Here is a 25,953-nt window from a genome sequence, read left to right as displayed (position 1 = left end):
CGCACTAAAGGGTGTCGTTGAAGCATTGAATCACAAAAAAAGTGGCACGCAAAATAAAAGGTGCCACATCACAATGATGGTAGTGTTTGAAGGGCAGAGTGCCACATCCCCTAATCCAATTGAAACGCAGGTCTACGCAGCAGAAGTAAACGGTACAGAACTTACATAACTTACAATTAAGTTGAAGTCTGCCTACCATTTGACTTTCTAATGAGTGTAATGAGATTACATGCCTGATAGAAGCACTTGTGCAAAAGCAACTTTCGTGTTTAATGAGGCCCTAATACAGGACAAAATCGAATTATTTTCTCTCGTTCCCAAATTCTTCCTCCAGTGTGAAATCTCCATCTTTTAGGGGGAGGGATGGGTGGGGCTGGAAGGGGTGAGAGTGTCTATGGTCAAGGGCCTCCTGGGAGCTTGGCGACCCAGAATCTCCGCGCGTCTGGCCAGGCCGCGCTGCGGGTCGGGCTCGCGGCCTCGCTTTAATTGCTCTTGGATGACGTCCATGGCACCCGCGGCGCGCGGGGAACCCCTCAGTGGGTCTGAAACTAGGTTAAAGCAATTAGCATGCTGCCGACATATTGTCCCTCGGCAGGGCCTTGGGTACCAAGGAAGATGCGCCATCGTACCTTGGCCGACCAGGCGGCTGCGGGCCGGGGAGTGGCATCTCGGTTCCCCAGGGCCTGCGGGGCGCCGGCGTTGTGGATCAGCCAGGAAGAGCGCGCCGGACGCGCGAGACCTTGCTCCGCGCCTCCCGCTCCGCACCCGGGCGGTCCGAGCGCGCGCAGGGTCCCGCACTCTGAGCCGCGCGCCCCGACTCCCGCTCGCAGCCAAGCGCTCCCTGAGGGCCAGGGAGGTGCTCGTAGCGGCCTCGGAGATTAGTCCAAACCCTAGCTTCCTGGGAGCTCCCCGCTGCGCCCTCGCGGCTCTCCCCTTCGCTAGGGGGCAGCTCTCCGCCGGAGCCTCGCCTTCACCCCAGGCTGCTTGCCTCAAAGGACTGGATTCTGCTGGAGGCAAAACCGAGTCAATTTCAGAAATTACCCAGTTGCAGAAGCGGCAGAGAGGGCGTGCTCCTTTCTTGTCTTATCCCCCAAACCCTGGGTTTTGTTGGGAAACATCCTAGAGGGGTCTCCGGCCTCAACCTGGTGGCTTTTCTCATTTCCTTTGAGTATATCTGAGTTCCATGTACCTGATGCTGTAACTGCAGAAGGGATGGGTCACAGGGCAGCTTAACAGCAACCCCTTCTCCCCAGCCCTTGGAAGCAGAAAGGCGTCTTCCCTTTGCTAGCCCAGAAATTAGCCCACTGTCGCCACCGGACCCACAGTGTCCACTTTATACACTATGATTACGCAGGGTGCCCATGACCTTGGATAAGTCAAATGTCTCCCAGCCTTAGCTTTTTCATCTGAAAGAATGAGAGCAACAAATACCCCGTGACCCATTTGCTTCCTAGGGTGTTAGGACTGGGATGAAGATGAAGGGCTCTCCCAGAGAAATGAGGCCTAATACTCTAACCCACTCCCTTTAAGCTAAATCTAAAAGGTGGCTCTTACAGTATAGCTCCGTTTGGGGTCTCTGGTTCAGTTTTTTTTTTTTTTTTCTTTTTCTTTTTACAAAGTAGGTTAATTCATCTTTAAAGATACAGCTACACCCATCAAGTATAAAAGAACTTTTAGAAAACGGTATGAATAGCATTTATTAACATTGCTTAGGAATAAACTGTATCTGGCAATAAATTAGCATGACGTTTTCTGGTCAGAGTTCTTCCACTAATGCAGAGTTCTGCCAAAGGTGCTGGGGAAGATCATAGACTATTGCATATTTTAAGAAAATCAGGATAAATTATATAAATTATATATTTAAAAAGAGATCATCTATTTCATTAACTCGACAGGATAATAAATAGATAAATAACAAACAGTTGATTGCCATTAGAAAAATGTGATTCTTAAGTTACATTTACATTATAGATATTTACATGTACAATATGCACACAGACGGAATCACGTCCTCAGGCAGGTCTGACTCTTCTCAGGACACAAACTCAAAGGGCGGTTCGTTTTCTATGTTGTTGAAGGAAGGCTTGCTGTTGAGTTTTCTGGGGTCCTCTGGGGTCCACACTTTGGCTGTTCGTATAATATTTTGTTCTTTGAGTTGTTTTTCATCAGTCCAAGAGAGAGAGTGTCCCGCAAGGGGAGGGAGGCCATAATCCGGGTCGCTGGGGGAGGGGGACCCTGAGGAGGTGAGAAGAAGGAAAAAAAAAAAACCAGATTGTGAATGTCCAACTCTGCTCCCAGCACTGCCTCTCCGGTCCTCTGAGATCCCCTTTGGGGCGCTTTGACAGACAGGCGTCTTTGGTTACTCTGAACAACACTTTTTCTCCACCCCGCGAGCCCCCAGCGCCCTCAACCCGCAGTCCCAGAAGTTGCAAGTCTATCCGGGACGCGCACCCTCAGGGCCGCCGTTAGAGTGGCGGAAAAACCTCAGAAACGCCAACTCCGGTTCAAGGTGGCGGGTACCCACAGCCCGCCCGTCTGTCTGTTCGTCAGTCAGCTGGTCGGTCCGTTCACCCAGCCCCCGCCCCGGGACCTTCCCGTTCCCGTCCCCCCCACCCCCCGCCCGCCCCTCTACGAGCTGGGAGGCGGACGCACTTACGAGTACCCCGGTGGCAGATGATGACCTTCTGGGCCTGGCTGCTCGGGCTGTCCGCGCCCAGGCGCCCTCCGCCGCCGGGCCCCCTGCCGCCGCCCGCGCCGCCGCCGCGCAGGGGCAGGTCGGCCTGCACCAGCTCGCTGAGGAAGTTGATGTAGCCGATGGCCAGGCGCAGCGTGTCCACCTTGGAGAGGCGCTTTTCGTAGGGCAGCGTGGGGATGTGCGAGCGCAGCCCCTCGAAGGCGTCGTTGATGGACTGCATGCGCCGCCGCTCGCGCACGTTGGCAGCCTGCCGCAGCTGCTGCAGCTCCGCCTCGGAACGCACCCGCCTCCGCCGCCGCGCAGCCGCCGCGCCGCTCAAGCCACGCAGCCGCGCCCTGGGGGACAGCGCGGCCGCCCCGGCGCACCGGTAGGCCAGGCACGAGGGCGGAGAACCGGGCGAGTAGGGGAAACCGCCGGGGGGCGCCCCCGCCTCGCAGCAGTAGCCGCCGCCGCCGCTGTCCTCCGGCTCTCCCGGGCCCCCCGGGGGCGGCGGGGCGAGTGCGTGGGGGGCCGCCGGAGGCGCGGACTGCAGCAGCAGGCACGCCTCGTCGCGGTAGCAGTACTCGTGCAGCTGGTGGCTGAGGAATTCCACCTCGGCCTGCTCGTCGGCCAGTAGCTCATCGCCGTCCTCCAGAGGGTCCCGAGAAGACTGGTCGGTGAAGAAGTCCTCCTCATCAAAGTAAGAGGACGGGAAGGCGTCCAGGCCCCCGGGGAAGTGCTCTAGCAGCACCGCGTCCATGCTCTGCGCCGCCGAGGGCCCGGGGGACTGCTGGCCTAGGGTAGGGGTGTTCTCTGGAAGTTTGCGGCTGCAGTTCGGGCTCGTCGGGCAGCCCCCGCCCTCCCGGTCCGGCGCCGGAGGCAACGAGGACCGCCCCCCCGCCCCGGCCTCCCTGGAGTGCCCGCGGCCGCTGCGCTCTGGACGGCGCCCGCGCGGCGTTGGGGAGGGCTGTGGCGACCGGCTGAAGCTGAGGGCCGGCACGCGAGGATTCTTATAACTACATCCACAGGCGCGTGCCAGGGACCCGCGGCGCCAGCCAATCACCAAGTGCGGGGTGCCGGCGGGGAGGGGGCCGGGAGGCCGGCTGGGGCCGGGGAGGCTTTCCTCCCGAAGGGAGCTCCCGGGGTGAAGGGGAGGCGGGGCCGCGCGGCCCGGGGCTCCTCACGCCCCTGTCCTCCCCTCCTCGGGCGAGTACCTGCCGGGCGAGCGGCTCCAGGGGCACCTGCGGCCCCCGGCGGCCGCCGTCCGCTGGCGCGCGCTGCGCCCAGCCGGGCTCTTCCGCCCCGAGGCTCTTCCGCCCCGTCTCGGCGCAGCCACAAAACGCCCTAGCGGGGCGCGTCCGCGTCCCAGACGGCGGGAGCGAGTCTCAGGTGGAGCTCGCTGCTCCTCCGGGGTTGGCGCAGCGACTGCGGGCAGCCTGGACAGTTCAGGCGATGGGTTTCGCCACCCCCACCCCCGGAGCGCGAACGGGCCTCCGGCCTGGGTTCCATTCCGGGCTTCTGTCTCATCGCCGAACCTTTCCAGGACTCTGGTCAGATTTGCGCAGTGTGTGCCGCTGGGGTTGGAAGGCGATGCGGCGCCTCTCCAGGCGCGGCGCGGGTTTGAGGGGCGCGCGCCTGCCCGGCGCTGCTCAGGATCCTGACTCCGGTGCCCGGTGCTCTGCGGCCGGCCTCTCTTCCCCTCCCTTTCCCCGTCCCGAGGGATAAACGGGAACGCTGGAGAGGCCGCCTCCGAGAGCGGCTCAGCAGGGCATGTTTCTTGTGAGACCCTAGGGGTCCGGAGCAATAAAACCGGATACAAAGGGACTCAGTTGAATCGTCTGCTTTGGAGCAGTCCGAGAGAGGGCATGGAAGTAAATGGGCAGAGTGTGAACCGTTTTCAAAGCCAGAGTCGCTCACCTTTCCCACTGACCACCGGGTCCATCCTTGAACGACTTTTTCCTTTCTTTCCCGACCTTAAAACACACACACACACACACATATATATATACCAAACACAAAACATTTGTGCTCTGGCCCATGACAGTATTACAGACAGCGATGCAACTCGAATTCCTCAGTTGAAAAGTAACAAACACTTCCAAGGTCGAGGCAATTCTGTTAAAAGCCAAATTCCAGAGGGTTCAGAAGTGCAGCCGACCGCGCGAGTTCTCTCAACAGAAGACAGAGAGCCACCGCCTTCCTGAGTCAGCCGCTTCCTTTTTCAGACACTTGTCCCACCAGAGGCTTCTTCTAGTGGGTGTTTGAACTCCTCTCAAAAGCCAGGTCCATGTCTTATAGAACAGCGATTTTAACGCGCATCCTGGTTTTAGACATTTACATTGTGTTTAACTGAATCCTGAAACCAAAAAAAGTTAAGGGCAAAAGATACATAAGAACACCAGAGATTACCTTGAACCACCAAGGACACAGAGAATTTTAACCCAAAGACTTACTGTTTTCCAGTAAGTTCCTTCCTTTGTTAGCTCATCCTTCCTAGTGAGGTGATTAAGTTAAACTGAGGCAAATGTGGACAGTTTTCCTGTGTTCAAGACTGGGCTGCAATTTCCTGTATTTAGATTTATCTTTCTCACCTCAACGAAAGGGAAGCTGTTTGGGAAGAGGAGTTCAAGACCCGAGATCTAGCCAGCTGTTGGTGGCCCTTCCTCCCCTCCCCTCACTTGGTTAGATTAAAACCCAGTAGGGACATGCTCTTGGATCAATCTGAGGACTTGGAGGCATAGCGAATAACCAGACTTCAAAGCCTTATCCGAAGTATTGATAATCATTCAGTGGAGGAAAGACTGGGGTTCCAGCCTACATAGGCTCTCTTTAAGAGGCTGAGAGACCTTCTCTGATGGATATAATGGCTCTTGAGAAAATGTTTGTGCCATGCATATGTCAGGGAGCGGGGGCTGGGGGACACAGGGAGTCTGTAAGCGTACATTTGGGGGATCTTTATACCCAGTGTGATTTTAACAGTCAGAGTCCACAGAAAATCATCTTCCATATGCTTGATGAGTTTATAGAAGGGCCCAGAACTTTACCTAGGGCACCCAAGTGAACAATGGGCACGTCCAGTGCTGGTGGGAAAGTTTACTGTCCTGTGAAGCTGAGCAGAGCTAGTGTGGAGGTTCTGGGCAGCTTCTAGGGCTACATAGATGAGCCTGGAGGAAGAGGAAAAGAAAAGATAGTCACTTGTTCCCTCCTTGCCCTTTCCCTCCCCACCCCCACCATTTTTTCCCTTAGAGAACTGTCTGCTGACTTGTCCTTTGGGGAAGCAAGGGTCAGGCCTGCAGATGTTGATACTGGGGTGCTGGTGTGGGCTGGCATGCTCTCTCTCTCTCTCTCTCTCTCTCTCACACACACACACACACACACACACACTCTGTCCTTAAGTAAGACATGATTGTTCTTTTCTCTACTAAAAAGAAGAAAGGCTTCACTGATAATAAAGGGAATTTTCTCTGGGTCACTGGAGGTCACAAAAGTGTGGATGGCTGCCCTCTGCCTCTCGAAGCAACAGGTTGGCGGAGGAGATGGCTGGGACAGAGCCCTCTACAGACTCCAGACTCCAGCTCTCATTCCTCCCCCGCACCGCTGCCCACCCCCACCCCCCACCCGCCCCAGTTCTGCACACCCCGGGTCCTCTAGGCACTGGTCGAGTGTGGAATGGAACAAGAACGCAAGGTTTCAGGTACTTCAGGGCAGATGGACAGGGCTGGTCCCAGAGCTAAAAGTTTCTACACCCTTTGTTAAGCCCGAAGCTTCTCTCTGACCCTCTGTCCTCAAGAGAGACGTACCCTAACCTTGTTCCTGCCTCAGTATGAAATAACATCTGGCCCCTAAGGTTGGACAGTGGTGAGGTGCTTGACTCTTTTTTTAGGGTCAGATCCTGGTGAAGCCTTGAGATTGTTTTCAAATCTCTCAGTGGCACCTGTCCTCCTAGGCCCAGAAGGCTCCTACCGCACTGCCTTTGGGGCTGCCAGAAGCCTCAGGCCATCTTTAAGCTTCTCAGTTTCAGGAGAATGTCTGGCAAGGGCTGTGGGGCATTGCTGTGTCCGTCTGCCCTTGTGTCCATCATCTCTGTCTCTCTCAGCTCTCTCTCTGTCCCAGGAGTTACCGACCTGAATACTTGCTCCTTGCTTTCCCAGAAAACATTTCTAGAGTCTTCCCCTGGCTTTTCAGAACCATAACTGGAGGGTTGGAGCCCAGATCCCTGTCTCCTGCCCAGAATGGATTCTCTACAAAACAGCCATAAAGGCTGGGGCTCCAGGTTCTCCATCCTTTGCCCCACCTTCGTATGGCTCCACAGTGCTGGACACTCCTTGGCACGTGTCCTCCCTGCAGGAGAAATAGGGTGCAGCTGTCTCCCCACCAGCGTCCCATGCTCCTCACTTAGTGCTTGCAAGCAGGTGTGACTCATGGTCTGTCTCCCAACTTGAAAATGGGTCCATGTTAATTTCTCATTGACCTAAATTGTTCCCGTTCCCCACTCTTGAACACAGAGGTGATACCAGGTGGCTGAATTGTCCTCACAAGTGTCTTGTTTCCCCTTTCTTTACCATTCCCCTCCCTCATTCTATGAAAACTTTCTCTTTTCACTTGAGGGCCCTCATCAACCCACCCTCATGGGAATGATGATGCTGAAAGGCCTCTGAAGCCCAGAAAAGTCTGGTGACTTCCCTAAGGTCACACAGCAGGTTACTATCAATCCCAGTCCATGCCAGCCTAGTGCTGGTTCCACTGGCTGCTGAGAACAGACTCATAAAAGGTGAATTTATATTGATGTGCAATGTAATCGGTCTGGGTCCCATTCTGAGCCAGCCCAGACTACCACACACCACCTTCCTGCCCTCTCCAGAGTCCTGGCCACACTGTGGATATCACCACACCTTCTGATGTGCTGAGAAAGGAATCACTGAATGGTGCAATTTCCAGCAGAAGACAAAGAATACAGAAGTAAATATGGGCTCATGGGACTTTCTCTGCCCCCCAAAGTCACGTTATATAGATTATGGATGATTTTTCCACTCAGAAAGTGCACTCTGATCAGGTGCCATCTTATTCCATCCTGGAAAGGACTGGCCTAGTGGAGGCCAGACTCCTTGACATGACTTCAAAGGCCTTCCTTGAACTAGCCCTGCCTACCTATCATCCTCCTCATCTTCTCTTTACTTTACCCTTTATTAACTTACCGTGTCTTCCAATGCCACAGTGACTTCTCTCTGGTTTTCTTTTTAAAATTTCTTGCATTAAATCAATCAGTTTGGCTGCACCAGGTCTGGTTACTGTACGTGGAATCTTTGTTGCAGCACAAGGGTGCTAGTTCTTCTAGTTACAGCATGTGGAGTCTTTAGTCTCGGCATGCGAAGTCTTAGTTGCAGCATGTGGGATCTAGCTCCCCCACCGGGAATTGACACTGGGCCCTGAGTCTCAGCCCCTGGACCACGAGGGAAGTCCCTCTCCCTGGCTTTCCACTGTCCTTCCTACTAGCCTGCTGCTGCTGCTGCTAAGTCACATCAGTCGTGTCTGACTCTGTGCAACTCCATAGACTGTAGCCTACCAGGCTCCTCCGTCCATGGGATTTCCTAGGCAAGAGTCCTGGAGGGGGTTGCCATTGCCTTCTCTACCCTACTAGCCTGAGCTCCTTGGTTTGGTCTGAAGCTCTTATGTTTATCATAAGATGGGTAGAAGGAATAATACAAAGGTAGAAAAGATGGAGATGAGCATTTTGGAGGGCTATCCCTTGTCCTCAAAATGCTGCTGGAGGACATCCTCCTTATTTCAACCACTGAACAGAAGAAACTCGGCCATAAACCTAGGGCTACAACGGCCCGTCAGAGAAGGGGACCAAATTCCGCCCAGGCTGGCTGACTCCATATCTCACCTGCCTTACGTAGCATCTTCCTGCCCCTCCTCTGTCTCTACACTGAATGTAGCTGATGAAATGTGATTTTCACATGGACCCTCTTGTTTGCTAACACAGCTCTGGGAGATGAACTGGTCAGGTGTTTTGATTGTTTGCAAGCAGTTAGATTCAGAAAGACTCAGTCAGCATCCCGGAGTGATACAGCTGGCACCATGGAGCCACAAGAGCAGAAATGTGGATTTCCAGCACGAGGGCGGGGGGAGGTGTCAGCATTGTTTTCCAGGGTTTCCATCAGACATTATCCACTCTGAAGCTACTCAGCCTTAAAAAAATAAAGAAGAAGAAGAAGCTGAGCTGTGTCCCACCTGGGAATGAGGGCAGGACGCACACGGCTGCCATGGCTGCCATTAAACAGAGTGAAAAGCCCAACACCCAACACCCACTACATTCCTTCTTGCATTTCCCATCGTTAAACATTAATCTTTGGAGGGAGAAACACCAAAACGCTGATATACTTCTCCAAATAAGTGTTTTCTGGCATGCCATGGTTTGTTTGATGAATAAAGCTTCTGAGCTTTGTCCTTCAGTCTTGTTATTCCAAAAGGTGTTTGGTCTTTAGTAAGGTAAACATTGCAGGTCATTATAATCAGACTTCTGTGTTTTGGCCTCCATGGTGAGCAGTGAGAAGGCAAAAAAAATAAAATAAAATAAAATTAATAGAAATGTGGAGCTTTTTTCTGTTTGTTTCTCTTTAAAGCTGTAATTTTTGTTTGTTTGTTTGTTTCATGTCCATCCATAGGGCCTTAAGTGAATTATGGTTCTATATTGTGGAATATTTGGGCTTTGCAGGTGGCACTCGTGGTAAAGAACCCTCCTGCCATTTCAGAAGATGTAAGAAACATGGGTTCAATCCCTGGGTCGGGAAGATCTCCTGGAGGAGGGCACAGCAACCCACTCCAGTATTCTTGCCTCGAGAATCACATGGACAGAGGAACCTGGTGGGTTACAGACCATGGAGTCACAGAGTCAGACGCGACTGAAGCCACTTAGCATGCACGTATTGTGGAATATTCAGCTGCCATAACAGAATAAGAGTGCTTTTGATGTAACAATGTGAAATGATCTCCAGGATACATCATTAAAGTGAAAGGAACAAGAATAGCTAGTATTTTTGCATTAAAAAAAAAAGAAGGCAGTGAGTATATGTGAAAGCATTTGTTTATGCAGCCATCCAATATCTCTAGATGGAGATGCCAGAAACTGATGACATTAGCTGCACTGAGAAAGGAACTGAGTGGCTAATGGATAGACTTTTTCTTTAAAAAAGAAAAAAAATCATTTTGGCTGAGTCTTCATTCCTGCATTCGGGCTTTCTTCAGCTGTGGCGAGCAGGGCCTGCTCCCTAGTTGTGGTATGCAGGTTTCTCACTGCGGTGTCTTCTCTTGTTTTGGAACCCAGGCTCTAGAGTACAGGCTTAGTAACTGTGGTGCACGGGCTTAGTTATCCTGCAGCACGTGATATCTTCCCAGTCCAGGGGTCGAACCCATGTTCCCCGCATTGTCGGGCAGATTCTTAACCACTGGACTACCAGGGAAGTCCTAAAAGAAATTTTAAATTATTCGTTAAACCCACCACATTGTTTGCATGGTCCACAGACTCCATGTGACTGCTGCTAACATTTTGGTCTCTTTCCTCTGGTGTTTTTAGTTTCATGTCTTGCACTTTTCACTTGACCATCTCTCATCACCATTTCCCCGTATCTTTACTTTAACAGACAGGTTTTAATGGTGGCATGATGGTTCATTGTAGGACTTTACCATCGGATAATTTCATTTTCACTTGAAGGACCACTCCTAAGAATTGACAGTTGAGTATCTCTCAGAATAGCCTATGTGTTCCACTTGTGGGCTGACTTTCTTCCTTGCCTAGCAGACCACTGATTGTGATTCCCTTGGAAATTTTTCTACCTCTTCTCAATGATACCTTAGCTTTCACTCTTTACAGTGGTCCTGAAGATATAGGGTATTACAGTGGCATTTTTTTCTTGTTTCTTAAAATCCTACCTAGAGCAAAACTTTCCCTCAGCCAGGTTAATCTGTACTTGAAGAAGTGTATGCTGGCCCGTTATGGCACCCCACTCTAGTACTCTTGCCTGGAAAATCCCATGGACGGAGGGGCCTGGTGGGCTGCAGTCCATGGGGTCGTGAAGAGTTGGACACGACTGAGCGACTTCACTTTCACTTTTCACTTTCATGCATTGGAGAAGGAAATGGCAACCCACTCCAGTGTTCTTGCCTGGAGAATCCCAGGGACGGGGGAGCCTGGTGGGCTGCCGTCTATGGGGCCGCACAGAGTCGGACATGACTGAAGCGACTTAGCAGCAGCAGCAGCAGCAGCAGGCTGGCCTGTGCACAGTTCAAGCAGGCACGTGCCTACTATCAGTCAAGTGTGTATATGCTCAGTCACTGAGTCCTGTCTGACTCTTTGCAACACTATGGACTGTAGCCCTCCAGGCTCCTCTGTCCATGGGATTCTTCAGGCAAGAATACTAGAGTGGGTTGCTATGTCCTTCTCCAGGAGATCTTCCTGTCCCAGGGATTGAACCCACATTTCTTAGGTCTTCTGCACTGGCAGGCTGGTTCTTTACCACTAGCACCACCTGGAAAGCAATTCCAGTTATTTAGAAAAGTTGCCTATAAGTCTGGAATACAGTTTTTATGCTTGAACATTCCAAGACATAAGCACTCTACACAGACCGTAGGTGGGTTTTTTAAAAATATTTATTTATTTATTTGGCTGCACCAGGTCTTAATTGTGGCACATGGGACCTAGTCCCTGACCAGGAATTGAACCCATGCCCCTTGCATTGGGAGCATGCAGTCTTAGCCACTGGACCACCGGGGAAGTCCCCAGGCCTCAGGTTTTGCCACCACAGGACCCCTCTCAGATTGGACCCTGCTAGAGGTTTGAGCCTATTTTTGTTGCAGAGAAAAGGGCATCCCACTATCCACTGGCCCCCCAGAGAGGCTGGGAAGCACAGAGCTCATAAGTATAGGCTCCAAAGCCTGGCTGCCTGGATTCCAGCTGCTCTGCCACTGACTAGCTGTTTGGGCAAGTTAGCTAACATCCATGAGCCTCCACGCCTGCATATACAAGAAGAAATTATTAATATAACACTGCTACCTCAGGACTTCCCTGGTGGTCCAGCGGTTAAGACTTTACCTTCCAATGCAGAGGTTTCAGGTTCAGAGTCTGGTCAGGGAGCTAAGATGCTATGAGATTTGAGGTCAAAAAACTAAACATAAAAAACAGAAGCAATATTGTAAAAAATTCAATACAGACTTTAAAAACGGTCCACATTTTTAAAACATCTTAAAAAAAACACAACTACCTCATCGGGTTATTGTGAGGATTAAGTGAGTTAACAAATACAAACACCTACTCAGCACTGGGCACAGAGTAGTGTTTGTCTGACTTTATTTATTTGCTCATTTATTTATTTAGCAGCAGTAGGTTTGTTGGGCTTCCCTGGTGGCTCAGATGGTGAAGAATCTACCTTCAATGCAGGAGACCTGGGTTCGATTCCTGGGTTGGGAAGATCCCCTGGAGAAGGGACCGGCAACCCATGCCAGTATTCTTGCCTGGAGAATTCCATGGATGGAGGAACCTGGAGGGCTACAGCCCATGGGGTCACAAAGAGCCGGACACGACTGAGTGACTAACACAAAGCAGGTTTGTAGGCTCAGTAAACATTGGTGGAGTGGATGGGAATGTATCATTAAGTACACATAGGAGTCATTAGTCAAGTAGGAGTCATTCCTCTTGGCTTCACCCACCTCTATGCGATCTCCTGGATTTATAGTGGATCAATATCAACAAGGGCTTCCCGGGTGGCTCAGTGATCAAGAATCTGCCTGCCAATTCAGGAGATGCATGTTCGATCCCTGGGTCTGGAAGATTCCCTGGAGAAGGAAATGGCAACCCACTCTAGTATTCTTGCCTGGAGAGGCCCATGGACAGAGGAACCTGGCGGGCTACAGTCCATAGGGTCACAAAAAGCTGGACATGACTGAGCAACTAAACAATAAGAACAACAGCAAACATCAACAAATCTATCACCCAACACGGAGATTGACTCACCACAGACACTGGAAGAAGCACTGGATCTCTATTCAGCTGTTCTCACAGCTGTGGGAGGCAGTTTGGATTAGGCCTGGTGACAGTGTCTTGCTAATGCTCTTGGTTATGAGTGGCGGGGGAGGGGGCTGGAAAAGTGGTCCATTCACAGAGGATGCCCCCACAGCAAAGCCTGGGAAGGCATGGAGCAGGATGCCAGCCCTTAGCTGGGGGCGTTCACGCAGGCCCATCTCTGCTGCTTCTCTTTTGCATTGTCCTCCCCAGAGACACTGGTTAGCTGAACAAATACCAGGGCCTGGAAGGCAGGAACAGGGCAAGAGCTGGAATTCCTTTCTTACTCCTGTATCCTCACCAGCCCTGCAGAGAGAAGCCAGACACCTTTCCTTACCTGCAAGGAAAAACTAGCCAGGCTTGTTACAGAAAGCTGTCACTTTGTAATCCACCCCTGCCTCTGTAATCAATGGCTCGTATTTATAGACTTTTCCCTCTTCATAACTAAAGGACGCTTTCCATACCCAGGAGTTTGATTTTCCTGGGGAGGGTCCTATCACTGGACCTCTCTCATTTCTGCAGATCCATACTTCTCAAAGGAAGGCTTCACAAGTTAATTATAACTTTTAAAAATATATACTTACTTTTGGCCGCTCTGCATCTGCTGCACGAGGGCTACTCTTTAGTTGCAGTGCATGGGCTTCTCATGGCTGTGGTTTCTCTTGTTGCGGAGCAGCGGCTCTAGAGTGCAGGCTCAGTAGCTGTGGTGCACCAGCTTCCTTGCCCAAAGGCGTGTGGGGTCTTCCCTGACCAAGGATTGAGCCCAGGTCCCCTGCATTGGAAGGCAGATTGTTATACACTGGGCCACTAGGGAAGTCCAATTACAACTTTTTTCCCCCGATCTTGTGACCATGTGTAGATGGTAATTGTTTTTTTAGACATATTTATTTACTTGGCTGCACCGGGTTTTAGTTGTGGCACGTGGGATCTTTAGTTGTGGCATGTGAACTCTTGGCATGCGGAATCTAGTTCCCTGACCAGGGATCGAACATGAGCCCCCTGCATAGGGGGCAAGGAGTCGTTAGCCACTGGGAACGTGGTCTAGTCGTTAGACCATCAGGGAAGTCCCTGGAGATGATAATCTTTTTTTTTTTTTCAGGTAAGCCTGAAATATATTTTTAAATTTTGAAGATAAAACTCTATGACTAATTTGATATTCATATATATCTAAAATATACATTTAGTGATATTTTATAGTAATGTGTTTTTGTTTTGTTTTGGTTTTAATTTTATTTTATTTTTAAACTTTACAATATTGTATTGGTTTTGCCAAATATTGAAATGAATCCGCCACAGGTATACATGTGTTCCCCATCCTGAACCCTCCTCCCTCCTCCCTCCCCATACCATCCCTCTGGGTCGTCCCAGTGCACCAGCCCAAAGCATCCAGTATCGTGCATCGAACCTAGACTGGTGACTCGTTTCATACATGATAGTATACATGTTTCAGTGCTATTCTCCCAAATCTTCCCACCCTTTCCCTCTCCCACAGAGTCCATAAGACTATTCTATACATCAGTGTCTCTTTTGCTGTCTCGTATACAGGGTTATTGTTACCATCTTTCTAAATTGCATATATATGTGTTAGTATACTGTATTGGTGTTTTTCTTTCTGGCTTACTTCACTCTGTATAATAGGCTCCAGTTTCATCCATGGAGATGATAATCTTAAAAAACACTGACAACAAAGGGTGAGCATATTCTGGTCCACCTGAATGGCCACCCGAAAACTTAGCCCTACCTTGAACTTGAAGTCGGAACCTGAATTTATATTTAAGACTGTGGTGTGTGCTTTATGTTCTAAGTTGCTTCAGTCATGTCCGACTCTTTGCAACACCATGGACTAGAGCCCACCAGGTTCCTCTGTCCATGGCATTTTCCAGGCAAGAATATGGGAGTGAACTGCCATTTCCTCCTCCAAGGGAAGACTGTGGTGGGGCCAGTCTGTTTTAATTGCTCTGGCCTAAAGAAGATATACAGACGTTGTGCTGGTGCCAAGAAACCAAATAACTACAAAACAAGCTAGATAAACAAAGCTATCACGGTAGTTTAATTAAACTGGTGGAGAAATAAATGAGACCCAAAGTGGGCTGAAGATTGGGACCAACATCATGTCAGCTTTGTAAGGGGCAAATGTCATTACAAATATCACATTAAATTAACGTTAATTAGAATTTTATGGACTTGAAGATTTAAAATTATTTTAATGTGTTTAGTTTTGTAGTTATATATGAAAAACACACATAAAGGGTTTATACCAATATTATGTCTGCAAATATTTAAGCAATTCTGTTTAAATCTTTTATTGAAATAGTTTACAATGTTGTGCTTGTTTCAGGTGTACATACAGCAAGGTGATGTATATATAGATATATACATTCATTTTTTACATTCTCTTCCATTGTAGAAGAGAATCCAGAAGAAGTATCCACTATTAGAAGATACTGAGTATAGTTCCATGTGCTATACAGTAGGTCCTTGTTGGTTATCTATTTTATACATAGTAGTGTGTATATTTTAACTCCAAATTCCTAATCAGTCCATCCTCCCCTTTCCCCTTTGGTTACCATAAGTTTGTTTTCTGTTTCTCTGAGTCTATTTCTATTTTGTAAGTAAGTTCACCTGTATCATTTTTTTTAGATTCCACATATAAGTGATATCATACATTTGTCTTTGGCTTACTTCAATTAGTATGATAATCTCCAGGTCCATTCATGTTGTTGCAAATGGCACTATCTCATTCTTTTTTATGGCTGAGTAGTACTCCATTGTGTATATATACACATCTTCTTTATCCTTCACCGATTTCATTTTAATGATCATTTAAGCTGACATGCAGGACTCATGAACACTCTTCTTCTTGTTGATTTGCTTTATTTGTCTATGGAAAGTGTGGGGATTATATATAAGGACATATATGCATCTATGTGTTATATAAATGTGTATACACACATATAAATGCATACATATATTCGGAGTCAAGTTTGAGGAATACTGTTCTACGTGATTATCAAATACATGTTTGACTTCAGGTGAGGGATTAAACGGCAGAGAGGAAAGGGGGCAGGGAGTAAAGTAAAAAGGACATGGAGCAGAATTAGAAAGGGAAAGAGACAGGAGGAAGAGTCTGACAGTTTGGAAGAGGAAGTATTTGAAATATTTTTGCGTGGGGATGGACAGGCGTGAACATTTGACTCACATAGTTCTGAGTTCAAATTCAAGTATCTGCTCTACTTCTTCCAGTTGTGTTTTACTGTATATGTTATTTAAACTTGCTGAGCTTTAGTTTCATTGGCTATAGATATGGGAAGAAATAATATCTACCTTAAGGATTGCTGTGGGAAGTGATGTATGTAAAATATCTGATACAAAGTAGGCACTCAAAAAATGCCAGTTTCATTCTGTTTCCCTCTATACTCAGTGGGTTAACCAATAGGTTTTTTTCCTTCCCCCCTCAAGCTTTATAAAAATATAATTGACATATAACATCATAATGTGTTCAGTGTGATTATCTGATATATGCATATATTGCAAAATGTTTACCTAAATAAGGTGAGTTAACACATCCTGTTGTTTTTGCTATTATAGTGGGAACATTAATACTCTGTTCTTGTACCAACTTTCAAGTATACCTTACAGTATTGAATACGTTTTTATTAAATGTCTATAAAGTACAAGAGGAAATGATGTGAATAAGAGGTAATATCATAGGCATTAGAAAAAACCTGAAAGGTTCTATACCATTGGTAGCTTTCATCTTGAGCCCAAATTGTCTGTATAAAGGAATCATTTAAAAAGTTCAGCTCAGTTCAGTTCAGTTCAGTCACTCAGTCGTGTCCGACTCTTTGCGAACCCATGAATTGCAGCACACCAGGCCTCCCTGTCCATCACCAACTCCCAGAGTTCACTCAAACTCACGTCCATCGAGTCGGTGATGCCATCCAGCCATCTCATCCTCTGTCGTCCCCTTTTCCTCCTGCCCCCAATCCCTCCCAGCATCAGAGTCTTTTCCAATGAGTCAACTCTTTGCATGAGGTGGCCAAAGTACTGGAGTTTTAGCTTTAGCATCATTCCTTCCAAAGAACACCCAGGACTGATCTCCTTTTTATTTTTACCATAAACCTTGCATTATTCTGGATAAAGTTCTGGCTTCTGTAACAAATATATAAAGACAATATAACATTTTTGTCTTTCTAGTAAAAGTCCAAGCATAAGCAATCTGAAGTTTATATGAGGGCTAAATGCCTAGGGGGTAGGATCAAACTTCCTTGTAATTGGTTGCTCTATCTTCCTGAAACATGGCTTCAAACCCTGAGTCCAAAATGGCTGCTCCAGCTCCTGCCATTATGTCTGCATCCCAGCCAGCAAGAAGAAGGAAACAGAAAGGGTATGCGCCTTTCAAGATCATGGCCTGAACGTTGCATATAGCACTGCAGTTCACATTCAGTTGGCCTGAGCCATCACATGGCCACATCTAGCTACAAGGGAAGGTGACAAATGTGGTCTTGAGTTCAGTGACCATATTCCCAGTTAGTACTTGGGATGTTAGCAAATAAGGAGAGAGAAGTATTCTGTGTGTCCATGGAGGGGAGAGGATTAGCACACCTTTGTTCAGTCACTCAGTCATGTCTGTCTCTGCGACCCCATGGCCTGCAGCAAACCAGGCTTCCCTGTCCTTTACTGTCTCTGGAGTTTACTCAAACTCATGCCCATTGAGTCTGTAACACCTTATCATTACCATTTTTTATTATCCACTCTACCAGTGAATTTATCTATTTATGTATAGAAAATCACATAGAAATAAGACTGTATTAATACACTGTGCTAGTGGTAAACAACTTGCCTGCCAGTGCAGGAGACATGAGATGTGAGTTCGAACCCTGGGTCAGGAAGGTCCCCTCTAGGAGGGCATGGCAACCCACTCCAATATTCTTGCTTTAGAGAATCCTACGGACAGAGGAACCTGGCAAGCTATGGTCCATGGGGTCCAAGAGTTGGACATGACTAAAGCAATGTAGCATGCACACATTACATTTGTAAACATGCCCCATACCAAGAGAAATTTTAGGAAGATGAGTATAACTATATTGCTGCTACTGCTAAGTCACTTCAGTTGTGTCTGACTCTGTGCGACCCCATAGACACAGCCCACCAGGCTCCCCCATCCCTGGGATTCTCCAGGCAAGAACACTGGAGTGGGTTGCCATTTCCTTCTCCAATGCATGAAAGTGAAAAGTGAAAGTGAAGTCACTGTCCGACCCTCAGGGATCCCATGGACTGCAGCCTTCCAGGCTCCTCCGTCCATGGGATTTTCCAGGCAAGAGTACTGGAGTGGGGTGCCATTGCCTTCTCCTATAACTATATTAGGTATTCTAAATGTTTTCCTGTATCCCAATGGAACATCTTGTTCACTTTAGAGAGTCTTAGTCTATATGTGCCAATCACTTACACTTTTTCAAGCTGAATTGTCATGTCATGTTAAAAGCATACAAAGTTAAAAGCAACATGGAAATACTGAGAAAATGTAAAGGCACCCTATTTTAAGGCTTAATTCATTGATCTCTTTGAGAAAGATGTTTTATGCATCAACTATGTTCAGTCATTGTGTTAAATGTTGGGGATCAGAGAGACTCTGTGCCTTAACACAGGACAGGGGTCCCAAACCTCCAGGATCTAATGTCTGATGATATGAGGTGGAGCTGATGTAATAGTGATAAAGTGCACAATAAATGTTATGCGCTTGAATCGTCCTGAAGCCATCCTCCCCACGCCCTCAGTCCATGGGATAATTGTCTTCCATGAAACTAGTCCCAGGTGCCAAGGTTGGGGACGACTGCCTTAATGCATTCTTAGGGTAGTAAGAGAGAGGGGAGAGAGTATTATAAACCAGCGTAGTAAGGGCTATTGTTGAGGTTTAAAGGCTCAGCATGAGGGTGAGGGGTTGCGGGGGGCGGGGGTGGTTCATAAAGGGAGCAGTATTGAGTTAGTTGAGTCTTGAGTGAGTCTGACCACAAGAAGAGGAGCAGAAGTATGTCCCTAGGAAGCTGAATAGGTTGATGAAAACGGAAGGCCTGCAATAGCATGGTTTCTGTGGTTTAAGGATGTGTTTGCCAGCAAATCTGCAGGATGCTATAGACCCCACTGCAAGCAAGCCAGGGTCAGCACCTCTCAATGGTCTTTTACCCACCTCCTTTCTTGGTCCTGCCTCCATCCACATTTCCATGCCAGGCATGGTGTGGCCTTATGGTGATCACATCTATGCCCCACCAAGACCCATGTCCTCAGAGAATGCCCAGTGCATTCCTTTTTGCCCCTTTAAAAGCCAATTACTTCTGGGTCATACATCTCAGTCAGAGGTCACTAAAGTGTAAACAACATATAGCTACCAGACAGTCATCTCTCTGGCATTTTATTAGTGCCCTTGAAAGGTAATGCCATCCACCGCAGGGCTGAGTTCTTACCATGTAGCCTATTGCAGTCACTGTTTGGGTGATAGTCACAGACTGCCTCAAGAACCTTGAATCTCACCTTTATGTAGCCTTCAGCCAGCCTTGGAAACCCATTTCCCAGCATTTACCTTATGGTAGAACTGCAGTCCATGGCATCGCTAAGAGTTGGATACAACTGAGCGACTTCACTTTCACTTTTCACTTTCATGCATTGGGGAAGGAAATGGCAACCCACTCCAGTGTTCTTGCCTGGAGAATCCCAGGGACGGGGGAGTCTGGTGGGCTGCCGTCTCTGGGGTCGCACAGAGTCGGACACGACTGAAGCGACTTAGCAGCAGCAGCAGAATGTCTTCCTGCTTTTTCGTCTCCCTTGTATTTTTTTCAGACATTTGGAACTACCAGACCAGAGTACAAACCCACTCTAAAAATCCAAGATGGAGCTAGGAAAATGCGCAGAGACTGCTAAGAGTGTTGAGATGTCCTGGGGGAAGCTAAGCTCTGCACTCCGGTATCCATTTTATGACTTTTCCCTGCCCTGATTTAGAGTGATGTGAGAGATTTCTGTTGTCATTGACCTTATGGGTCCCCAGTCCTTAAGGAACACTTTTCCTCTTCAGCCAGGCAGGTGTGAGCAGAGAAGGGAAGGTGTGGAAGGATGATATTATGCTTTCTGGGTGCTTTGCAGTAAGAATTAATCCAAAAAGCTTCCATTGTAAGACATCCCCTCCAGAATAGGACATCCTGTTCCATTGTAGGATGTCCCCCTCTGTCCATGGGAGCTGGACAGACAAGCTACAGGCCTCTGTCTTCTTCCAGGTGGGTCATAAGCTTGTATTTCCCTCTATTCATTGAGATAAGATGTGGCCATGTAATTTGCTGGGGTTAGTAAAAGATGAGTGAAAATGCCATGTCACTTCCAGGAGGAAGCTCTTCTTTTCCTTCATGTTCAATAGTGAAATTTTATTGTTGTGATTTCCCTGGTACTTAAAAAATAGTAGTAGTAGTGATAATATTTGGGCTTCCCTGGTGACTCATCTGGTAAAGAATCCGCCTGTAATGTGGGAAACCTGGATTTGATCCCTGGGTTGGGAAGATCCCCTGGAGAAGGGAGCGGCTACCCACTCCAGTATTCTGGCCTGGAGAATTCCATGGACTGTATAGTCCATGGGTCACAAAGAGTCGGACACGACTGAGTGACTTTCACTTCTATTAGTAGTGATCCAAGTAAATTTTGAACACATTATATTCAGACCCAGGGCAAAAAGAACTATAAATAAATTCTAAACTGCTTTCGTAGGTCTAATTTTCACAGTGGTATAAGTTAGCAATGTTAAAACAACTTTCTATGTGATCTAGGAGTGAGTAAATGAGTAAATATATTGAGAATAATGAGAACTGGGTTTTTCATTGTTAGAGAAGAAGTTGTAAATGTGGAAAGGAGAAAGACTAGAAGGTATAGATAGAGACATGTGGATACAGATATAAACGTAGAAGTACTTGTATATGTATATGTACATTCTTTTTGTTTTCTCCTAGCTCTGTCTGCTAAAAGGGTCCCTGTAGCAGAGAACACATTTTGTTCTTAGATCTTGGTTTCTAAAAACCATTCTCCACTTACAGGTTCCAGAGATCCTTAGAGAAATGGCTGATTCCAGACAGGGGCAGACCAGGAGGAAGCTTTTTTTTTAAAATTAATTTATTTACTCTTGGCTGTGCTGGGTTTTCATTGCTGCACGAGGGCAGCAAGAACCTAGTATAGCCAATAAATAAATAAATAATAAAATACAAACATATGTAAATTACAATATTTTATATATACATATATAAGAATGAGATAAAAATACAGATGACAGTCCTAATATTTTCCACCAGGGAAACTCCCAGGAAGAAGCTTTAAGAGCCTGTGTACTATTTGGCTCTGTTGCTTCTCTTTTCCATAAGGATGGCAGAAACACAGCTTAAGGCCAAGCATCCGTCATCCTGGGACCCTAAATGACTAACGATGAACAGGGTCCCCCTGCAAACTCGAATAGAACAGGGAACCTGGACTAGAAATAAACTTCTGTTTTGTGAGGCCACTGAGATTTGGGGGGTTGGCTACTCCAGCATAAATTGGCTTATCTGATGTACCTGTGTCAGTTTTAAATCTCTTGGTTTCAGGTCATGGAAATCAACATGAACTAAGAAACATTAAAAGGGAGCTATAATATGGGATTCAGGGTATGTCCTAGAATCCATGAACAGGAATGTAGCTAGGCCTCAGGAAGGCAGTAGTACCGGGAGTCTTGGAGACTGAAAATTCTCCTCCATATCAATATGAATAGAAACCCATAATTTTAGCTGGGCACATGGACACTCAGAATAAAAACCACATTTTCTAATCATTCTTGCAGCTCAGTGTAGTGATGAAACTGGCTTTGGGGTATAAGTGATATTCACCTCTGGGGCTCTTTGAAGAGGAAGGACATGTCCCACTTTGCTACTTTCTCTCTTCCTACTGGTTGGAATGCCAACACAATGGCAGGAGTTGGAGCAGCCATTTTCAACCATTAGTAGAAAGCTACATATTTAGAATGGAAAAGTAACTAGCTAAAGGAGTCTGAGTCTCCTATATCATTTAGATCCCACATAAAGGCTAGAGTACCTATTCAGTTTTGTTTTAGTTTTGTGAGAGGGAAATAAATTATCTAGTTTAAACCACTATATATTTCAACTCTTTTGTAGGGCAGTCTAACTTGTATATTAGTTAGCACACCATGATCTGGAAAGATGCTGGGACATTCCCTCTACTTTCTTTGTGCTTCTTTCTGTTCCCCTCTGTGTCCCTGCTTCATTCTTTTCTTTTTCTATGGATCAGTTTTTCTCTGCTTTCCAATCTCTTTATAGAAAACATGGCTTCTCCCAAGAAGTACCATGCTTATTTACAGAACAAACATTGAAGACCAATTCTGTGCTGAGAACTGTGATAAGCAGTAGTCACAGAACAGTAAATAGAACAGATCCTTTTTTCATGGTGCTTACAGACTAGAGGGAACAGAGAGTAGAGGTTGAAATAAACACAAAGCAAAGACAGAGAATGACTATCATGGCATTCGGAAATATAAAAGAACTTTGTTAAGGATCAAGTAAAGAAAGATATGAGAATGGAATCGTAGGCAGGGTCTAGATGAAGGAAGTTTCTAAGCCGTGTTAAGGATATTGGCATAAAATATGGACCAGATATTTCCAGAGTGTAGAAGTAGTTCCACTGGGGTTTTGGAAGAAAATATCTGAACTGTCGTCTGTATTTTTATCCCATTCTTATATCTATATTATATTTTATTATTCATTTATTGGCTGCACTGGGTCCTCGTTGCTGAGCAGGGTTTCCTCTAGTTGCAGCAAGAGGGGGCTACTCTCTGGTTGCAATGTGCAGCTTCTCGTTGTGGTGACTTCTCTTATTGTGGAGCCCAGGCTCTAGCGCTCATGGGCTTCAGTAGATGTGGCACACGGGCTTAGTTGTTCTGAGGCATGTGGGATCTTCCCAGACCAGGGATCTAACCTGTGTCTCTTGCATTGCAAGACAGATTCTTAACCACTGGACCACCAGGGAAGCAGTATCTCATTCTTTTAAAATCTGTTGGTCTGATTCTTTATGATGTATGTAATCAATTGGTACAGTAGCACATGTTTATAATTTATATGTAATTAATCAGGGAAGAGTTAGAAGCTGGAGGCAGCACGATCAAGTTTGCCACTTAAAAACGATACAGAAGCTGCAGGATTGGAAAATAGATTGAAGCAAAGCAAGATTATAGGCAGGGAGTCTGATCAGAAAGCTGCAGAAGAACAGCTGAGAGATTATGAAGACTTGAACTAGGTAGTGGTTGAGCAGATTGCAGAAATGGTTTGCAAATAGAATTTTAGGACCTGGTGTCTTATTGACTGTGGGCTTGGAGGAGACAGAGAAACAAAAGATGGTACTGAGGATTCTGCTGTTGGTATCAGGATGAACGGTGGGCCTATTTACTGCAGTTTTAGGTATGACGAGGTCAAAAAGTGTCCTTAAACGGGGGGCCATGGAAGTTCCTGGTGAAAATGACTAAATGAGTGAAAGTTCCAGAATGAGTGTGGGCCAGATGCAGTGTGCTGAGGACCAAATAAAGGTGAGGGAATAGAAACCTCCTCCTTTGGATAACTTATTCAAGAAGTTTAGTTGTGACCGTGATGATAGAACAGCGGTAATTTTTTGTTTATTTGTTTTTCAGATGGTAAAGGCTTTCTTTCACCTTGTAAGGAATCTATTCCTTCCCCTTCATTCTCTCAAACTATTCTTTTCAGACACACACCCTTCTTCATCCGCTTCACCATTCCTTGTCCAATTTCTCTTACTTTAAGAAAAAAGCACTCAGTCATATTCAGAGGTTAATTTTAATCAGAGGTGACATGTAAAAATAATGATGATGATGATGGAGCTGTAGAAGGAAGACGTTTCCAGATAGTATTAGATAATGAAGCAAGGCAGACAACCTCTGAAACGTTTGGGAGTATCTGGAGGCTTCCTACAGACACACCTAAGATTTCTGTCTGCTCATTCTCTTTTTCTAGTTGGGTCTGAAAATCATTAAATCATTTGTTATTTTTTTTAAAAATTGTCTTGCTTAATATCCTGGCAGTGGTGTTTGGGTTGTCTTGCGGTACTATTTTTCTTTATTAGAATTTTGGCCCCGTGAAGGCTTAAGGACCGACTTAGGTAGGTAGTAAACTCCATTAACAATCTCCTCCCCAAGGGAAAAAGCATTTCCAGGTGTTCCTTTATAGAAGCCAATTCTCTGCTTGCCGGGTCTTGCAGGGGCAGAGGGGCCCACGAGGTTACCTACTGAGGGTAAGGTCTTCCTTGGTTTCCTCTGGATCGGAAGTGACTCTGGCGCTGGGGAGAGGCCTCAGGCCCATCTGTGCACAGGAAGATAGACAGGGAGACGATGGACCGAAATGGGGAAAGTTCGAATTAAATCCGGGCAGGCGCCTGGGGGCCCAAGTGGCCCAAGCAGCAGGCAAAATGCCTCTTCCTTGCCCGGCCTAGCGCCGGCCTCCACTGGGGAGTTTCAGTCTCCTATGACCTCTCTGTGCCCTCAGCCCCCTTGAAACTGGGTCGGGGCTGGGCAGAGGCTCAAAGCCTCCCCCGACCCCCCTCTCCATCAGATGCAGCCCATAAATAACGTACTGTAGGCTTTGCTCGACCCCCCACCCCCACCCCCGCTGCTTTCTCTACCACCCCCAACCCCCAGGACCTGGGTCTTCGCCCCAGGCCGGCTGTTCTCGCCGCAGAAGAGAAAGAGCGAAATTGCCCGAGCGGCTGCAGCGGCGCGGCCTGGCGCCTCTCCCCGGCCCTCCCCGGCGTCCTGCCTCCTCCGGGGCGTTTGTATAGTGGACACCTGCAGCACGGGCGGCCGCCGGGGCTTCCCGACACAAGGCGCTGGTACCTGAGCCCTTGACTGGTAATGTACCATAAACGGCTCCTTTCAGGCCCTTTCAGAGCTGGAGCGCGGAGGTCAGCGTGTCTACAAACCCCTCTGTGTCCGCCCCGTCTCCCGGACCCCGGGTGCCCGGGCCTCCAGCCGCAGAGCCCGCCGGCCCGTGGGAATCGCAACACTTGTGCCACGGCTCGACCGGCAGGGCGGGCGGGGGAGGGAGACCACCCGCCCTCCCCGGGCCCGGCCTCCCCCGCCCGCCCCGCGCTCGTTCACAGGGCGCAGTGAGTGGAACGAATGGGTGCTGGCGTCCTCGGACGCTCGCGGAAACCAAATGATGAGGCGGGAGGGGCCCCCGCCTCGCGGCCGATGCCTACTCCCCCCTCGAAAGGTACCGGATGCCCGCCTGGACTGGGCCTCCCTCCGTCCCCCTCCGCTGCCGGCGTGCGCGGCCTGCAGCCAGAGGCCGGGCTCCCAGGGGCGCGATCCCATTAGGGGCGTTAGAGGGGAGTGGTGGTACCTGTGGCTCTGGTGACCTAGAGTATGCGACCCAGGCCGAGGCTGTCCGCAGACCTGCGTATTCGAGGCCAGCTCGGGCGCCGGAGGCGCTGTTGCCAAGGTCACTGGCCGTGGAGACGAGGCAGCCATTCGTCATCTCCCAGGGCAACTTTGCGCCCTTTTAGCGCACGCGGCGCTGAGACGCAAAGGTGGATAAAGGGGAAAGTGTCTCTAGTGTTTCCTCAAAACATCGTCCCGATATTTTCCCGAAATGGGGTGAGGGGATGTCATGGAGAGGACATGTCATGGAGAGGACACCCCCTCGCAAGACAGTTAGGACCAACCAAGTTTCCATCTCCCTGGCTGGCAATGGGGACAGAGAGGCGAGAAGACATCGCAGGCGCCCGAAAACTGCTCGCGTCCGGGATCCGCGGGGGTCGCTGGCCAAGGCCACTCAAGTCCGGCGAGCGAGCCTTCGGCCAGCTGGAGAGCCGGCCCAGGAGGCAGGTGGGCGGACGGCGGCGGCGCGGGAGGGAGCGCACGGCCAGAGGCCAGTGCTCAGGCGCGGGGCGCCCCCTCCCGGGGCCGCAGGAACCCCGGGGTTACCTGGGGAGCCGGGCTTTGTCGGCCCCGCTGGCTGTCGGCGGCCCCAGAACTAATTAAACGTCTCTTTTGGCGGAGGGAAGGCTCGCGTCCGGCGGGGGTGGGGGCAGCCCGTGGGCACGGGAATAATCAGCGCCATTCTTGCGCTTCCACAAAACCCGCGGCGCAGCTAGAAGTGAACAGCGGCCGCCTGAATGGCAGTTTCAAAAGGCGACACCTGCA

At 48.5% G+C, this 25,953-nt stretch overlaps 1 protein-coding gene and 2 long non-coding RNA genes across 5 annotated transcripts in view; 1 reads left to right on the top strand and 2 right to left on the bottom strand.

Annotated features, from left to right (window-relative positions):
* Positions 1–1,679: 1,679 nt before the first annotated feature.
* Positions 1,680–3,768, bottom strand: PTF1A (pancreas associated transcription factor 1a). The gene is made up of 2 exons (XM_019972857.2): positions 2,657–3,768; positions 1,680–2,235 (listed from the first exon to the last, which is right to left on the bottom strand). Exons 1-2 carry the CDS (start codon positions 3,432–3,434, stop codon positions 2,033–2,035), a joined length of 981 nt encoding a protein of 326 aa, XP_019828416.2. The 5' UTR covers positions 3,435–3,768; the 3' UTR covers positions 1,680–2,032.
* LOC139186456 (uncharacterized) overlaps positions 3,209–25,953 on the top strand; it is a 331,485-nt gene continuing 308,740 nt past the window's right edge. For 2 of the 3 annotated variants that reach the window (XR_011570010.1, XR_011570009.1), the window contains exon 1: positions 3,285–3,374. This is a non-coding gene — a long non-coding RNA (uncharacterized lncRNA). Of the gene's footprint in view, positions 3,375–25,953 lie in introns of all 3 variants that reach the window. The other variant, XR_011570011.1, reaches the window with a different exon arrangement.
* Positions 23,577–25,618, bottom strand: LOC139186382 (uncharacterized). The gene is made up of 2 exons (XR_011569923.1): positions 25,151–25,618; positions 23,577–24,112 (listed from the first exon to the last, which is right to left on the bottom strand). It is a non-coding gene; the product is annotated as an uncharacterized lncRNA (long non-coding RNA).

This window comes from Bos indicus, chromosome 13 (genome assembly GCF_029378745.1).
Source record: "Bos indicus isolate NIAB-ARS_2022 breed Sahiwal x Tharparkar chromosome 13, NIAB-ARS_B.indTharparkar_mat_pri_1.0, whole genome shotgun sequence".
NCBI classification, from domain to species: Eukaryota; Metazoa; Chordata; class Mammalia; order Artiodactyla; family Bovidae; genus Bos; species Bos indicus.
Note: the sequence above shows the minus strand (reverse complement) of the source record. Positions and strands in the feature narration are given on the sequence as shown.

Excerpts from the sequence above, each read along its gene's own strand:
- PTF1A (XM_019972857.2), bottom strand. The coding sequence starts at position 3,434 with ATGGACGCGGTGCTGCTAGAGCACTTCCCCGGGGGCCTGGACGCCTTC. Across the intron at positions 2,236-2,656 it reads CATCTGCCACCGGGGTACTC|GGTCCCCCTCCCCCAGCGAC; the intron begins GTAAGTGCGTCC and ends TCACCTCCTCAG.